This window comes from Meles meles, chromosome 1 (assembly GCF_922984935.1).
Source record: "Meles meles chromosome 1, mMelMel3.1 paternal haplotype, whole genome shotgun sequence".
Classification (NCBI taxonomy): Eukaryota; Metazoa; Chordata; class Mammalia; order Carnivora; family Mustelidae; genus Meles; species Meles meles.
The window spans coordinates 112,640,668-112,658,198 of record NC_060066.1 but is presented as its reverse complement, the minus strand read 5'-3'; the positions used below and the strand labels follow the sequence as shown (position 1 = coordinate 112,658,198).

General features: G+C 38.5%; 1 protein-coding gene across 4 annotated transcripts in view; it reads right to left on the bottom strand.

Moving 5' to 3' along the window:
• NOTCH2 (notch receptor 2) overlaps positions 1-17,531 on the bottom strand; it is a 169,941-nt gene that overhangs the window by 119,720 nt on the left and 32,690 nt on the right. For all 4 annotated transcript variants that reach the window (XM_046005562.1, XM_046005571.1, XM_046005580.1 and 1 more), the window contains exon 2: positions 10,707-10,788. In XM_046005562.1, coding sequence (XP_045861518.1) covers positions 10,707-10,788 — 82 coding nt within the window. The remainder of the gene's footprint in view (positions 1-10,706; positions 10,789-17,531) is intronic.

Genomic DNA, 17,531 nt, shown 5'->3' with positions numbered 1-17,531 from the left:
GTACTGTTAAAGTGTCCAGATCTTGTGTCCTAAATAAGGAAAGCCTCACGGGACATATATCTGTACATCTGTTAACTCACTATGCAAATGTAAGGCACTATGTTTAACAACGTGTGACTTTTGACCTGGTGGCAAAATTTATCAGAAGTTGTTGAATTTGACCAGTCCAATTTCACAGCTGCATAAAATCTGTCTGGACTTGTTCATTTTCCATTAGAAAAAAGAAGAGAGAAGTTTCAAGTTTTTCCATTTAGTTTTCTCTACCAAAGACCATTTTAATAGATAGTATCCTCTCTCCCCACCTTCATTGCCTTCTTATATTTCATCTGCAATAATTGCACTGAGCTTTCACATCAAAGACCACTTCTCAGAAATGCAGCATTACCCAAGTCTGGCCCAGGTACACTCACAGAGCTACAAGCAGGTTCAATACTCAAATATTATGTCAGCTGCCCAGGTCTACCTAATGATACTGTCTCTGTTTAAAATCAGAAACTATGTAGAGTTATAATCACATTCCTGATCTAAAGAGTCACTTCAAATCTTTTAAATGTCCCATATTTCCTTTTCAGAAAGTCATGTTTGAATTACCCACTTTAAAACAGATAGCTTTTGGAAAGCCTGGGTGGTTCAGTCAGTTAAGCATCTGCCTTCGGCTCAGATCATGATCCCAGAGTCCTGGGATCAAGTCCCACATCGGGCTCCCTGCTTGGTGGTGAGCCTGCTGCTCCCTCTGCCTGACTACTTGCGCACTTGCTTGCTCTCTCCCTGACAAATAAATACATAAACAAATTTTAAAAAAATAATAAAATAAAATGAAATAGGTAATTTTGCCCCATTTTACTGATAGGCAAACTGAGACTCAGACTGACAGCCCATTTTCCCAGAGTGTGTGTCAGGTCAGCTACTTAAAAGACATGTGATCATATAGGCCAATATTCCTGATGAGCACAGATGCAAAAATTCTCAACAAAATACTAGTACACCGAATCTAACAATACATTAAAAAAATCATTTACCACAACCAACTGAGATTTATTCCTTGGTTGCAAGGGTGGGTCAATATCTGCAAATCAATCAATGTGATACATCATATCAATAAGAGAAAGGGTAAGAACCATATGATCATTTCAATAGACGCACAAAAAGCACTTGACAAAGTACAACATCCATTCATGATAAAAACCCTCAACAAAGTAGATTTAGAGGGAACATATCTCAATATAATAAAGGGTATATATGAAAAATCCATAGCTGACATCATCCTTAAAGGGGAAAAACTAAGAACCTTTCCCCTAAGGTCAGGAACAAGACAAGGGTGTCAACTCTCACTACTGTTATTCAACATGGTACTGGAAGTCCTAGCCACAGCAATCAGACAACACAAGGAAATAAAAGACATCCAAATCAATAAGGAAGAAGTAAAACTTTCATTATCTACAGATGACATGATACTATATATATAGAAAACCTGAAAGACTCCACCAAAAAACTGCTAGAACTGATAAACAAATTCAGTAAAATCACAGGATATTAAATCAATGTATAGAAATCTGTTGTATTTCAAATACCAATAATGAGCAGAAAGAGAAATTAAGAAAACAATCCCATTTACAATTGCACCAAATATAATAAAATACTTAGAAATAAACCATACCAAAGAAATGAAAGATCTCTACCCTAAAAACTATAAAACACTGATTTAAGAAATTGAAGATGAGACAAAGAAATGGAAAGCCATTCCATGCTCATGGACTGGAGAAACAAATATTGTTAAAATGTCTATACTACCCAAAGCAAGCTATACATTTAATGCAATCCCTACCAAAACACCAACAGTGTTTTTTTACAGAACTAAAACAAGTCTAAAATTTTTATAGAACTACAAAAGACCCTGTATAGCCAAAGCAATCTTGAAAAAGAGAAGCAAAGACATGCCTGGGTGGCTCAGTGAGTTAAGCATCTGCCTTCAGCTCAGTTCATGACCTCAGAGTCCTGGAATCGAGCCCATGTCAGGCTCCCTGCTCAGCAGGGAATCTGCTTCTCCCTCTCCCTTTGCCCCTCTCCCTGCTTATGCTCTCTCTCACAAATAAAATAAAATAGAAAAAAGAAAAACAAAACTGAAGGCATCACAATTTCAGACTTCAAGTTATATTACAAAGCTGTAGTAATCAAAACAGTATGGTACTGGCATAAAAATAGACACATAGATCAATGGGGGAGAACAGAAAGCCCAGAAAAAAAAAAAAGAACATCCAATGGGAAAAAGACAGTCTCTTCAACAAACAGTGCTGGGAAAACTGGACAACAACATGCAAAAGAAACTGGACCACTTCCTTACCATACACAAAAGTAAATTTAAAATGGACTAAAAATTTAAATGTGAGACTTGAAACCATCGAAATCCTAGAAGAGAACACAGGGAGTAACCTCTTTGACACTGGACATCAGTCATATGCACATTTTTTCTAGACATGTCTCCCAAGACAAGAGAAACAAAAGCAAAAATAAATACTGGGACTGTATCAAATAAAAATCTTCTGCACACGGAAGAAAAAAAATCAACAAAGCTAAAAGCAAGCTACAAAATGGGAGAAGATGTTTGCAAATAACGTATTCAAAAAGCTTAGTATCCGAAATACATAAAGAACTTATAAAACTCAACACCTGGGGTGCCTGGGTGGCTCAGTTGATTGGCCAGCTGCCTTCAGCTCAGATCATGATCCCAGGGTCCTGGAATCAAGCCCTTCGTCAGCCTCACTGCTCAGCAGAGACCCTGTTTCTCCCTCTCCCTCTGCCTGCTGCTCTGCCTACATGTGCTATCTGTCAAATAAATAAATAAAATCTTAGAAAAAAAAAAACTCAACACCCAAAATCAAATAATCCATTAAAATATAGAGAAATGAAAAGATATTTCTCCAAAGAAGACATACAGATGGCCAACAGACACGTGAAAAGATGTTCATTATCACCACCATCAGGAAAATGCAAATCAAAGCTACTATGAGATATTATCTCACACCTGTCAGAATGGCTAAAATCAACACAAGAAACAACAGGTGTTGTAAGAATGTGGCGAAAAGGGAATCCTCTTGCACTATTGGTGGGAATGCAAACTGGTGCAGCCACTGTGGAAAACAATATGGAGGTTCCTCAAAAAGTTAAAAATAGAACTACTTTATGATCCAGCAATCGCACTCTTGGGTATTTATCCAAAGAACTCAAAAACACTAATTCAAAGGATACATGCACCTCTATGTTTATAACAGCATTAATTACAATAGCCAAGATATGGAAGCAGCCCAAGTGTCCCATCAACTGATGAATGGATAAAGGTGTGGTATTATATACAATGGAATATTATTCAGCTATAAGAAAGAAGGAAATTTTGCCACTTGCAATGACTTGGATGAAGCCAGAGAATATAATGCAAAGTGAAATAAGTCAGTCAGAGAAAGATAACTACCATATAATTTTACTCATACGTGGAACTTAAGAAAAAAACAAATGAGCAAAGGAAAAAAGAGAAATCAAGAAATAGCCTTCTTCTATTGTTTTTTTTTTTTTAAAGAAACAGACATTTAATTGTAGAGAACAGTCTGATGGTTACCAGAGGGGAGATTGGTTCAATAGATAAAGGGGATTAAGAAGTGTACCTGTCATGACTGACATATGAAAGTGTTGAATCACTATATTGTACACCTGAAGTGAATATAACACTGTATGTTAACTTAAAAAAAAAAAACCTTCAAAAAAAATAAAAGTATGTGGGGCAGCTGGGTGGCTCAGTGGGTTAAAGTCTCTGCCTTTGGCTCAGGTCCCAATCCCAGGATCATGGGATAGAGCCCCACATAGGGCTCTCTGCTCAGCGGGAAGCCAGCTTCCTTCTCTCTCTCTCTGCCTGCCTCTCTGCCTACTTGTGGTCTCTGTCTGTCAAATAAATAAATAATCTTTAAAAAAAAAAAAAACCTTCAAAAAAATAAAACTATGTGATTTTGGGAAAATTATTTAACTTCTTTGAGTTTCTATATATACTCATCAGTAAAACAGGAATATATAAAAAGGTTAATTAAGCACAGAGCCTGGCATATAATAAGTGCTCAATAAACACTAGCTAGCATAATATTTTTTAACTTGCCAAAGGTCTGATTGCTAACAAGAATTAGGGTTCAAACTCTAGTCCACCTGGCATAAAAACCTATGTCCTCTCCATGTTACAGGCAGGGCTCTTTCAGACGCCTTAATCCACAAAGCAGTACCACAGTGAACCACACTGAAGTCTGAGGCAAAGGAAAAGTCAGTAATACTGAATCTCTTTATCTAAAATTTGGATATTTTTATCACAGTTTTTTTGCATTAATTTTGATATTCTGAACTACTGCACTAAACTATAACTTCCCGGCTAGTTCAGTCAGTAGATGAGAGCATGAGACCCTTAAAAATATTATTTACCTTGGTAACTGGGTTTTCTGACACCCTCTAAAATTTTACACCTGAGATGAAAAGCCTCACTCACCTCACCCAGGTCCCAGCCCTACCAGTCACCAACAGTTTCTGCTCTACATTACAGTCACTTCACAATTCACTTTGCATTAGTCTAGTAAGACTCATTCTGAACCTCTTTAAAAAGTCCAGGTGAGTGCTCGATTCGGCAGCACATATAATAAAAAGTCCAGGTGATGGGGCGCCTGGGTGGCTCAGTGGGTTAAGCCTCTGCCTTCGGCTCTGGTCATGATCCCAGAGTCCTGGGATCAGGCCCCACATTGGGCTCTCTGCTCAGTGGAGAGCCTGCTTCCTCCTCTCTCTCTCTGCCTGCCTCTCTTCCTACTTGTGATCTCTCCCTCTCTGTCAAATAAATCAATAAAATCTTAAAAAAAAAAGTCCAGGTGAACGAATCGATAATTATTTTATGACTTCACAGAGTGTGAAATAATGTGATAACACGATCAATTATTTGCAAGTACTAACACAGACTGCAGTTATCTGTCATATGTGGTATACATAAAGGGCATAAAATAATTTCTGAATTAATAGCTTAAGTACCACATTAAAATAAAAAATTACTCTGTGAAAGCTATTTAGTGAGCAGAAGACAGTATTCTTCATTTTATGGTAAAGATAAAAGAACTATGAGAAAGTGGCCAGGCTTCTGCTAGCATCTCCCAGAAAAACTCTATATACAATGTTCTCCTGAATAGGGCACACTACTTGAAGAACTCTTCTTGGGGGAACCAGTTTCAGCACAGAAGAAAGAGAAAGTGATTTAAGAGCTGACATTTTGCCCAGTGTACCTCTTTGATCTGGTATTTTCCCGAACAGCACTGAATGCACTAACAAGGTGAGTAAAAGGGAAGATGCTGAGTCAGCCATGACTTTTGAAAATGCCTTTCTAGGAGAACACCACCACAACAAAAATATTGATAGAGCCTTCTCTATTCTAAGTCAGGCTCTGGAAGATTCCAAGTGTCTCTATTCTCTCCTGACTACAAAGAAACATACCAAGAGGACAAAGAAGGCAATAGCTCTAGTTTTCTTTTTTTTTTTTTTTTTTTAAAGATTTTATTTATTTATTTGACAGACAGAGATCACAAGCAGGTAGAGAGGCAGGCAGAGAGAGAGAGGAGGAGGAAGCAGGCTCCCCGTGGAGCAGAGAGCCCGATGCGGGGCTCGATCCCAGGACCCTGGGATCATGACCTGAGCCGAAGGCAGAGGCTTTAACCCACTGAGCCACCCAGGTGCCCTAGTTTTCTTGAAAGGCTTTAGGAGGCCTGGACCACCAATATTACTCCTAATCCTGGCAAGGAAAGTTTAGTTGTTAATGTTTACTATTTCTTACAGCTAGTAGACAAATTCTATGTTAATTGTGAAACAAAGTTATACTTTATAACATTTTATATTTATAATGATTTACTTTGTTTACTCTGATAATGTAAAGTAAAAATAATTTATTTTGATAGTGATTACTTTAAAATGTAGTTTCTATTTAGATACTTTGGCAAAAAGTAGAGATTCTCAAACACAATCACCCATCCACAAGAACCTAAGTAACTCATGGTGACTTTCCAGTGTTCAATAAACACTGTGCTAATTACCTAAGCAGCATGTAGAATTTTTTGGAAAGAGTCCTTTCTAATGATAACTTTTATCATTAAAAATAATGGCAGAGTAATTAGATCAACTCTCTTGCTTACAATAATTAGACACTGTAGACAAAGATTACAGGTACTGAAGAGTAATCAAAAGCAAGCAGAAACTGGGATATGAGCCTCAACAAAAGAAAACCAAACCACATAAAACGTACATTTACAAAGTTTTTTCCCTGAAGGTAGTCCTCAGTCCTTGTAGCACTGAGGAACAGAATACAAGCAGAAAATGGGAGTCTTACTAAGCTGAGGAGTCAAAGCAGCTAGAATTTGGAGGAGGAGAAACCCCCCTGGAAAAAACAGAGCCACAGAGCAAGTAGCCCTAAAATATGTATATAACTCCCCTAAAATCCTTGAATGATTCCTGGCTGTGCATGAACAAGGTATTTAGGAACCCAAAGGAAAGCAAGAGTTGGAACTGGAAGGCTGAAAAACTGAGCATGGTCCTGGGGAGTTAGAAGCTTGAATTCAAGTCCTACTAAATTAGAAGAGTTTGGGGAACACTGGGCTTGACAAGCACCTCACACTTCCCACTAATCCCCCAAGGGGTTATACCTTGAGAGTAAGGACCACATCACAGGACTAAGACTTAAATACTAAAGGCAAATACTAAAGGCAAATACTAAATACTAAAGTCAGACTAAAGGCAAAACAGACCTGCCAAAGCAAAGCCTAAAATGAAGCCTTCATAGGATCAAGGTGATCTTCCAGTGATGTAACGGCCTGTTAGAACAAAACTCACCATTCTTTAGCGGAAGGTAAACACTAAAATGCATCACTCACAATGTCCAGTAAATAACAAAAACTACCATAAATGAGAAGTAAAGAGAAACTATACCCAGAGTCAACAGAAAGAGCTGTTAATACAAACATACCCCAAAACAGCCCAGATGTTAAGAACTGACAGATAGGACTTACATAACTATGATAAATATGTCCTTAAAAATGCATATATTGTGAGCTTTACAAATCAAAAACTTACCCTTCCCCAACATTCTAGTGAACTTGAGTGACCCATGATTTTCAATCAAATCGGGATTTGGAATGGTTTATCTCTGAAAGCCTGAGACAAACAACTTGAAAGTGATTAATGACAGCCAAACTTAATTATATATTTACACCTCCCAGTAGGACAAGGGAGGGAATAAAATGTCTTATCTCTCTGTAGTGAGAGGGCTTTATTAAGATCCGACAACAACTATTTAGGAGCAATAATTGAGTTTTATGCAAGATTATACAGGTTCTCCTTGCCTGGCATCCCAATCTAATCACAGACTGATAGAATACTTAGGCTCCTAACAGAAAAAACCGCTGAGCTGTATACAAAACTAACCATTTAAAGTACTTATCCTCATCTGTCAATGTGATCTTATCAAGGATTTCTATAATTTCTATAAACAACTATTATATTTTAGCTGAATCAGTAGCATTATGCTCTTTAAACAGTCAGATACCTTCTACTCTAAAAACATTTTCCATTAATTCCCACCCTCCCACGCCCTGTAAAAAAGAATTTGGCTTCAACTTTCTTTTCCTAATCCATTAAGCAATCTCATGAACAAAAAGATAATCATATACCCTGCATGTCTAATGTAATTTTTATAGAACTTATGTTCTAATATCCATTTACCATTAAAATAATATAAAAATATATAAAAATAATATTTACTGAACAAGCTGGATTACCTTCTTTCCCTACGGAAAAAAGCAAAGTTGGTGAAGATACACTGAAAGTTCTCTAAGTAGATGTTATTTTTGCTTAAAATTTTGCTCAATATCCTATGGCATTGTCAGGATGACTGAGTTGGCCTCCTTGATATTGTTAGTGCTTTTCCTGTATCCACTTTTTGTTGACACTAATGTTGCTTTTACCAATGTAGAAAAATATTCTCTTTTTACAAGTTTTCTTGCTCATATTGGTCTCCCAAAAGGACAGTCTGGCCCATTTTTTTTCCTTACTCTTCCTTCTCAGGGGCTGTTTCCCTCACACAGGGCTGGAGGACATCTGAGGGACTCACCCAGAACTATATCCATAAGCAACCTATCCCATCAACAATAACAAGCATCCACAGACAGATTTTGGGCAGCTCCATTTTTGTTAACCAAAGTGTGTTCCCTGTTCCCTAGCAGTGCTTCTTCCAGAGACCAAGGGCAACTCTGTCTCTCTCACTTTGGAGAATTTGAGACTAATGGTCCACAAAACTCCTTTTGCCCAAAAGTGACCCTTAGTGTCCTCTCCTAGTAAATGCTCAGAGACTAGTTTCTCTTCTTACAGCAGACCACAAATACATAGGCCAACACTTAGAACCTATTTGAAATTCCCCTACATAAGTCACCACATTGAATTATGTTCAGATAGAACTAAAGTATCTCTCCATATAGTACCACCATACTAAAGGCTATGGGAAGCAAATAAAATTCTCAGAGGAGAGGACAGTATCTTCTTATTTAAGACACAGATTAAAAGAACATGTGAATGATGAACTCTATTGAGCACCTTTTGGTTCAAGAAGCACACTGTTAAGCTCTAGCTACATATTGGGCACTATATTAGGCACTAACTATACAAAAATACATAGGACAAGGACCTCGAAATCCAGTAGGAGAAACAAATACATCCACAAATAATCATAATTTAATGGGTTAACTACCACAAGAGAGCTGGATAGCAGAATAAAACAAGTAACTATGACACTGGGTGCCAAAAAGGGACTGAAGATTTTGGTAGCAAGTTCTAAGGCATTAAAACAAAAGTTCCTCCCCTTTATTATCTCCAACTACGTTACCATTCTGAATGAAGACTACATCATGTTTTTGTTTTTTGTTTTCCAGCTAGAAAAACTATGTGAGCAGCTCATTATCAGTTAAAAAAAAAAAAAAAAAATTCATTCCCAGTATTACCTTTATTCCAATGCAAGCAACGTACGGTTAAACTTTACCATCATCAGGTTCCTGGGATCAAGCTCCACATTGCGTCCCCCATGTCCATTGCCTCCCCTGTGTCCCCGTGCCAAGCTCCCTGCTCGTGCTTCTCCCTTTGCTTCTGCCTGCTGCTCCCTCTGCTCATGCTCTCTCATTCTCTCTCTCAGATAAATAAATAAAATCTTAAATTAAAAAAACAACTTTACTGTCATCATAGTTTAAAGTATTGTCACTCTGCTCAAGAGCCTCTTCCCTCACTTATAAAAATCCTCACCGATGGCATTAAGGAACTTAGATCCTGGGATGCCTGGGTGGCTCAGTCAGTTAAGCATCTGCCTTCAGGTCAGGTCAAGATCTCAGGGTCCTGCTCAGTGAGGAATCTGTTTCTCCATCTGCCTGTTGTTCCCCCTGCTAGTGTGCACTCACACACACTCTCTCCCTCCCCGCCCCCACTCTCACAAATAAATAAATAAATATTTTTTAAAAAGGGGGAAATTAGATCCTGGTGTCAGAATGGACTTGACTGGAACCAATCATATTTATGTTATTCAATTAAATATCCAGAAAAGAAATAAAAACATGTTGGATAAACTAATTTAAAATGCTTATCAAGCAAGTACTGCTACTGAAGCAGAGGACAAGGGTACCCCATGCAAGTGTTAAAGAAAAATTACGTTATCAATCTTATTTCACATTATCTAAATACAATGAATACATGTTCCTGTCAAAAATTTTCAATTGAAGGACGGCTGAGTGGCTGAGTTCGTTAAGTGTCTGGATTTGTCTCAGGTCATGATCCCAGCATCCTGGGATCTAGTCCTGCATTGTGCTCCCTGCTCAACAGGGAGACTGCTTCTCCTTCTACTTGCTGCTCCCTCTGCTTGTGCACTGGCGCTCTCCATCTGACAAATAAAGAAATGAAATCTCTAAAAAAATAAAATTTCAACTGAGCCAGAGCCAGGAGGGAAAAAAATACAGTCTGTAGGACACAAAGAAGAGCTATTTCTGAGATAATCTCACAGGCCTCCTCAAAGAAACAAAAAGTATAGCTAAACTAGGTGTGGGAGAAAAAGAAAAACTGCTCTTGAGAACTAGCCTCTACTGCCTGGTCCTGTTCCATACCCTTATTCTGATAAGCCCATAAAATGACCTTCTCCACAGTACCTGCTCCCCATCCCATCCCTACTGGTGTATATACATCTTTCTCACGGTTTCTTTTTAGGAGCTGGACTTTTTTACACCAGAAAAATAGTTTCATGTAATACTCGCTTACACTAGGCAGAATTAAAGTTAGTATCTATTGTGGTTTGACTTAAAAACAAGATCATAACTAACATGTTGAGGAGTGATCTTAAGAATGTATTCAATATACATTAACTAGCCACTCACTGAAAAGTCTTTTTCATAATGAAAAAGATAGTGATAAGATAGGAAGAAGTTCTTGTTAACCATTTATCTGACATCTACATCGTTCCATCCTCATCCTTCACAAAGACTACATCAGAAAAGTAAGAGAACCAGTAACATTTCACAGAAGTATTGAAAATAGAATTAGTAGAACCAAATCTTGTCCAGGGTTATACTGAGGAAAAATAAAACATATGAAAAGGAAACGAAAAAAAAAGAGAGAGAAAAACTTACTTGCAATATCCTGTGCCATTGTGGTAGGTAACACACACTCCTTCATTTACACAGGGCTCATAGCCATCCCGACACTGCAATGCTAAAGATAAAAACAAATGCACATTAGAAATAAGTCACTAATCATAACCCTCAGACAGCAAAGAAATTTTACCCAATCCAGGTCAATATTTGTTCCCATATCCAACCTGATCTGGGTTTCCCTTTAGAGCTTTCATCAGGTTTTTTGTTTGTTTGTTTTGTTTTGTATTTGTCCTTTGGCTCCTGGGGCCATGGAAGCATGGAAGCTCATCCTAGGAGTCTCTGCCTACAATAACTACTTTACAGTATTTAATGATGCTCTTAATTCTCTGTGCCTCTATCTTCCTGGCTGTTGCATCCCTATCTCCCAATGATACTAAAGAAAAGTAAAGCTCTTAACATCCATGACATGCACAAGCGTCTTGAAATTTGAATACTTCAGATAAGCAATGTAAGGATTCATCAATGAATATTTAGGAAGACTTGGGTAAATACTAGGTCACCACGATACTAATGAATTACGTAAGCCTTCAAGTGAGGTTTCAGAACTGGCCACTTTAATAACTATTCAGAAACATCAACAACATTCATTGAACAAACTGTAATTGAGAGCCTAGCATATACTAGGCACAACATTAGTATCCAGAGGAAAAGAGGAAATGTAATACATAAGAAATGAATACAATATAATCTCTAGCCTTAAGGGACTCACACAAAGATGGGGGAGTAGATCACAAATACATATTGTAGGTAGGGGGGTCAAAGTAAAGAAAATAAAAAGTTAATTTTATATACGCAGACAAAACAATAACTCTCAAATTCTTAAACTCCAGTCCTCTTACAAGGTACCTCACTACCACAATCTCTCCCAAAAACAGGCTACTCAGAAATAAATAGCAACAGTAGAAATTGTCATTGATTTCGGCCCCAAGAGGAGAAAGGCTCCTAAAGCCTACCACTCACTTGCTAGGTAACTTGATTATTTAGCTTTTAGAGTTAGCATTTTCATCATCAAAATCCTTATCAGGAATCCTAATAACAGTTGGAAAGGCAAGACTGAAAGAAACCTAGTCAAACAACAAAAACCAAAATTAAAGTCAATTCACTTTTTCTGTAAGATCTCAAGATGTCCATCTGCTAGACAGTTTGTATACAAATACCTGAAAGCAAAACTGAGAAGTTTCCACCTTTGAGTTTTCTCTAGTCATACCACTTTATGAATAAACTGCTCAATATCACAGGCTCTAGGCCTGACATTTTAGGGTATCAAAATCAGCTTCTTTTCACAGGGGGGCCCAGGCACAAACTGGATGCTAGAGCAACTCCTCCATTAACATTTACTGCGTAAGATGGGTGCCTGGGTGGCTCAGTTAAGCATCAGCCTTCGGGTCAGGTCATGATCCCAGGGACCTGGGATCAAGTCCCACATCGGGCTCCCTGTTCAGTGGAAAGTCTGTTTCTTCCTCTCCTTCTGCTCTTCCCCCTGCTTATGCTCCCTTTCATGAGCATGTGCGTGTGTTCTCTCACTCACTCTCAAATAAATAAATAAAATCTTTTTAAAAATAAAGGGATTTCCTTTAAAGAAAAAAATTACTGCATAAGAACCCTCTATTTGCTCAGTACCATTACCAAGTGATAGAAGCATTTGAGAACATGTTTATAGAAATCTCATCTCTTAAAATAATGTTTTTAAAATAGTCATAACCACAGCAGCTAAGACATTGCTATTACTCAATCCCAGATACTATTTTATGCACTTCACATAGACTAACTAATTCAATGTTCCCTACAACACTGTGAAGCAGTTAATTTCATTAAATGTGTTCTACAAAAAGGTGAAGTGACCTGCTACTGCCAAAAGAGCCAGAATTTGAACCTTAGCAAGTCTGGAACCTGGGAAGTCTATGGTCCTAACTACAGTGATACATTGCTTCCCACTATCTGACATTTTTCTTCTCAGATGGGCAGGATAGGTATTGTTACACCCATTTCCTAGAAAGTGAGGGCTAAGGAGGTTAGGTGACCTCCTCATGGAACATCCCACCACTAGCTGTGGCGTGTTAGGCCTGAGACCCAGGTCTCTTCCCAAGTCCAGCCCCATCTCTGACAGTTGCTGGGATCATACAGTCACTAAGCTTCAATCTGAACAGGCAGATTCAGGAAGAGGGTCATCTTGTTGTCCATATCCCACTTCCCTGTAGGGCTCAAATGCTCTCTCTTCCCACACTGATAAGGCCAATGCAACAACTATAATTAAAACAGTTAATGTCAGGTTATTTCCTCCATACCAAAGTTCTCAAACTGCTTTTTTCATTCTCTTTAGACACTTTTATTAGTTTCAATGAGAACTTCCTGACTTTTTTCTATTTGCTTTTTCTCTTTAAATAAAAAAGAAAACCTGTCAGTAGGAAAGGAATGTCCTGCAGGCACAGAGCAAGCTAAGCTGCAGCTTTGTCCTCCCCCTGCAGGAATCCTGGCTCAGGAGAATCCAGAAACCTGAAATCCTGTCTCTACCACTAACTAGCTGTACTACTTCAAGTAAAGCACAACCTCATGGGGGCTCAATTTCCCTATCGGTAAACTAAACTTGGGTGAACTAAATGTTCGTGAAGGTCTTCTGTGATCCAACAGTGACACCTCCCTCATTAAAAGTATGTGAATGGCATGCCTGGTACCTGGAGAAATATATGCAGAAGGACATTAAGGGCCTAGCCACCCATGACTCAGAAAGCCATGGGTGCAAAAAAATTACAGCCTGTTCCTATTAAGTGTCCTGGCAAATCATTACAGTGACAGGTTCAGAGAAATACAAACAACCCAAAGTCAATATGTGGCAATCCATCAAGCAAGTAAGTTTACAGCCGAGCCTTAGTGAACCAATCAAATTCAGTGACCAAAAAGGAGGTGGGCTTACAGGGCTAATAATTAATGCCATTTGGCTAATCTGTAGGATCACGCTACCTTGACCCTTTAACATTTACTAAGCCATGGTGCTCAAAATGTGTATCAGAATCAACTACAGGGCTTGCCAGACACCACCCCCACAGTTTCTGATTGAGGAGGTCTACAGGGGCCCTGGGCATTTGCATTCCTAACAAGTTCCCAGGTGATGCTGATGCCAGAAGTCTGAGGAAACATACTTTGAGAACAACTAAGGCATGAGTGCCCAAGTTATGGAATCCCCTAAGACTATAGAATCCACTGGAGGTTTAGGGTAATCTAGACAGTAATTTATTCCCTGAATAAACAAAAGGAAAATAAAGTAAAATCTGAGACTCATGACTTTGCTCAGGGGTATTTCTAAATGAATACTGTAATTATCTGCCATTCAAAGAGAAATTAAAACTTTGATAACTTAAAAAAATTGCAGTGAAACCAGAAAAGAATCTCATTTTAAAATTCAATGTGCTCTTTTTCCAGTGTAAAACACTTGAATTTAACAGTGAAATTGAAAGCACCCCTTTATATTTTTAGAGTAAAAAACGAAATGCTCAATCATACCCCATTTAGAGAAGAGATGCTTAACTGTTTTAGTAGACTCAGAGAAATGAGTCACTCACAAAAAAAGTGACTTTTTCCCAAATTTTCACCTTAAGCCATAGTGAGCACTCAATAAATACCGTTGACTAGAATCAATTTCATATACTGTGTGTGTGTGTGTGTGTGTGTCTGTGTCTGTGTGCATGCTCCCCCCTCCCCAAAAAAGGGGCAAAAACAAAGCAAAGCAGGAGATTTCAATTTTATTACTCCATCAACCTGGAAAAGTGACACAAAATTTAGAGACCAATTTCTAATTTTCACACATTTTCTGTCCAGTGTTTTGGAGGCTAACCTTCTAATATTCAGAACACACTTATAAAGCACCTACTCCATGAGGTAGAGGCCCTAATGTCAGGGATTCCAGAGTTATCAGAATAAAGTCTCTGTCCCCATGAACCTTCTTTCTATTAGAGAAAGATAGATAATATATGAATAAATAACATCATTTTAAAGAAGGGTAAGTGATAGATTCTGTTGGAAACAGAACCCAGATATAGGAGGCAGAGTAATCACAAAGGCTGGAGTTACAGGGACCACCTTTAGATAGGACAACTAGGAAAGGCCTCTCTCAGAAGGTATCTTTGAGCTAAGATTTTAATGAACAAGAATCATGAAGATGTGGGAAAGAGCAATCCCAAACTGAAGAAAGAGCAAGTATCAAGGCCTTGAGATGGGAATGAGACTGATATTCTAAGTTCATGTAGTTGGGGACTACTCAGCAAGGAGGGGGAGTAAAAGGAGGAAGGCAGGGCTTAGACCCTGGCTTCCGGTCTAAGCGTGAAGGTAAATACTGCTCAGCTTTAAGCAAGGAAAATGACACAATTAGATTTGTGTTTGGAAACAGTCACAATTGTAGGGGCCCCTGGGTGGTACAGTCAGTGCAGAATTTGACTCTTGGGCTCAGCTCAAGTTCGATCACAGGGTCTTGAGATCAAGCTCCACATCAGGCTCCACACTCAGCACAGAACCTGCTTAAGATTCTTTCTCCCTCTCCCTCTGCTCTTCCCTGCTGCGCTTGCTCTCTCTCTCACTGAAATGAATAAATCTTTGAAAGCAAAAAAATGAAAGATAGAAAACAGTCACAACTGTAAAATGCTCCAGTAAGTGAAGACTTTTATTCTTTTTATATAAGCTTATTCAAGTCATCCCTTCTTAGACTAAGTTGAAGACATCTATTTTCTCAGCTCCCCAAAAGTGGTAAAGCTTTTATTCTAATCTCATCCAACCTCCGAGAAGCCCCACTTACAAAGTGTTGGTACAGCACTCTCTAATCTGCATTGGCTTTCAGTTCTTAATTCTCAGAACTTACTCTGTTTGGCTTCAGAAGAACCAGCTGAGAGGTCTATGCAGTACCTTCACACAATGGCACGGATGGTACTTCTTCCAGGAACAAGCCGTTTCTTACTTCTTCCAGTCTAAACCCTCAGGTTCGCCCTCAAGAACACAGTCCACCTTACCCTCCTGGGACCCTCCCACCATAATAAATGCAGTCTCTTGTTAGAATGGATCACCACTGCACTCAGGTCCATGTCTACCCACATCTCAGCTTCCTTAGCTGCCACTTTCCCTCCACCATCAAGGACACTCTTTTCATTCTGCCAAGGCCCAGCCCACCTTCCACTTCACCCTCAGGGCCCCTGACTCTTAAAACACTCATAACTCACTCACAGTTCAGCACTTAATTCTATGTTGTCTTCTTTCTCGATTCTTCCATGTTTAAGTTCCTAGACAATAGAAAATACTTATTTTCTGTATATTTGAGGCAATATTGTTTCATGCACAGATGCTAAAATCAGGATCTGAGTTTGGAAGGCAGCTAGGCTAACCACTATACCACCAACGCCAGGCTCTGAGTTTGGATTCTAGCTCCGCCATTTATTATGTATATCTGTATCCTCTTTCTGTTTTAGTCTCTTCACCTGTAAAATCATCTCTTAGAGCCCTGGTAAGAACTAACTGAATCAATACATTTAAACAACCTCAAATGCCTGATTCACAGTAAGAGCTCAAAAAGCCTAGCTCACACAGTAGGTACTTAAATTCTTGGTAAGTGAATGCATGATAAATGATGCCTTTAGGGAAACTTGTTAAATCAAACAAACCCAGTTTGAGCAGACAAATCTGGGAAAATAGAAGAGCCCTAGGCAATTTAAGATGTACTATCAGTAAGTGGAATAAAGTCTTCCCGGTTGCCATCACTAATAGTCTAATAAAAGAAATACTGAACTACTACTACTATCAAAAAATTTTTTTAAATAATAATAATAAAACAGCGGTCACTGCCTTTAAAAAAAAGGTGTAGCACTGCAGGAATTAGGAGAAGTGACATAGTAAAGGTAAAATAAATACTACATATGAGCAAAAATGTCTTTCAATTTAATATGATTCTATATTCGTTGAAGAACTTACAGTGAGCATGGCCCTCTACTAGGCATTGAATGGAAATCAAACAGAAGTAAAACAATTCCTATCCTTACAGTCCATACAGTGTAATGGAGGGAAGTTAGGGGCAGGGGCAAAGAGAACGTGATTTACCCAAATGAATCCAAGACAAATACAGACAAAATAAAACTGTTTTTATTAAATACCTTTAGCAAACCCTCTAAATGTCCATTTCAGGACCACTCCAGAAAAAACCTCTAAGAAATACAACCCAAACCCTTGTGTTTAGCACTGTGTAGCTCAGTATAGACAAGGTCCCGGTATTTACTCAAGTTTATTGGCCTCATTTGTCTATAAATACTGCAAACAATAGAATAAGCTGTCATTGATTTTAACCAGTGCTAGTGCCTCAGGAATTAGCCATTTAGGAACTGGCCCAATATCCTGACAGGATGGAATCTTCCTTAAAATTTCGTCAAGGCATTTGCCTACGTTTTCCAGGGCTTTTCAGTATCATGCCAGCTACATATCATTGGTTTAAATGCCTCCCTTTGTTTTAGAAATCTCTAACATGAGTAATTAAGTCTGCACCCCAGCCAGCTGTAATCTGAGCAGTCTTCAATGTGTTTCACTTGTTGCACTAACATGTAATCAGTGTAAAGTGGCATTACTTGTTGCTTTGTAGCCTCTTCAAATAAGCCTCTGTCTGTTGTCTATCTCACATGATTTTTCCCCCATATCCTGTTCTGTTGGTCTGCAGTGTGATATCTGTGTTCATATGCACTGCTCACTCAAAAGACATTTTAATATCTTCAATGGGTGGGGTTCCTAAAATATATGAAGAGCTGGCATACAGGGCCCTTTTAATTTTCTCTTCAACGT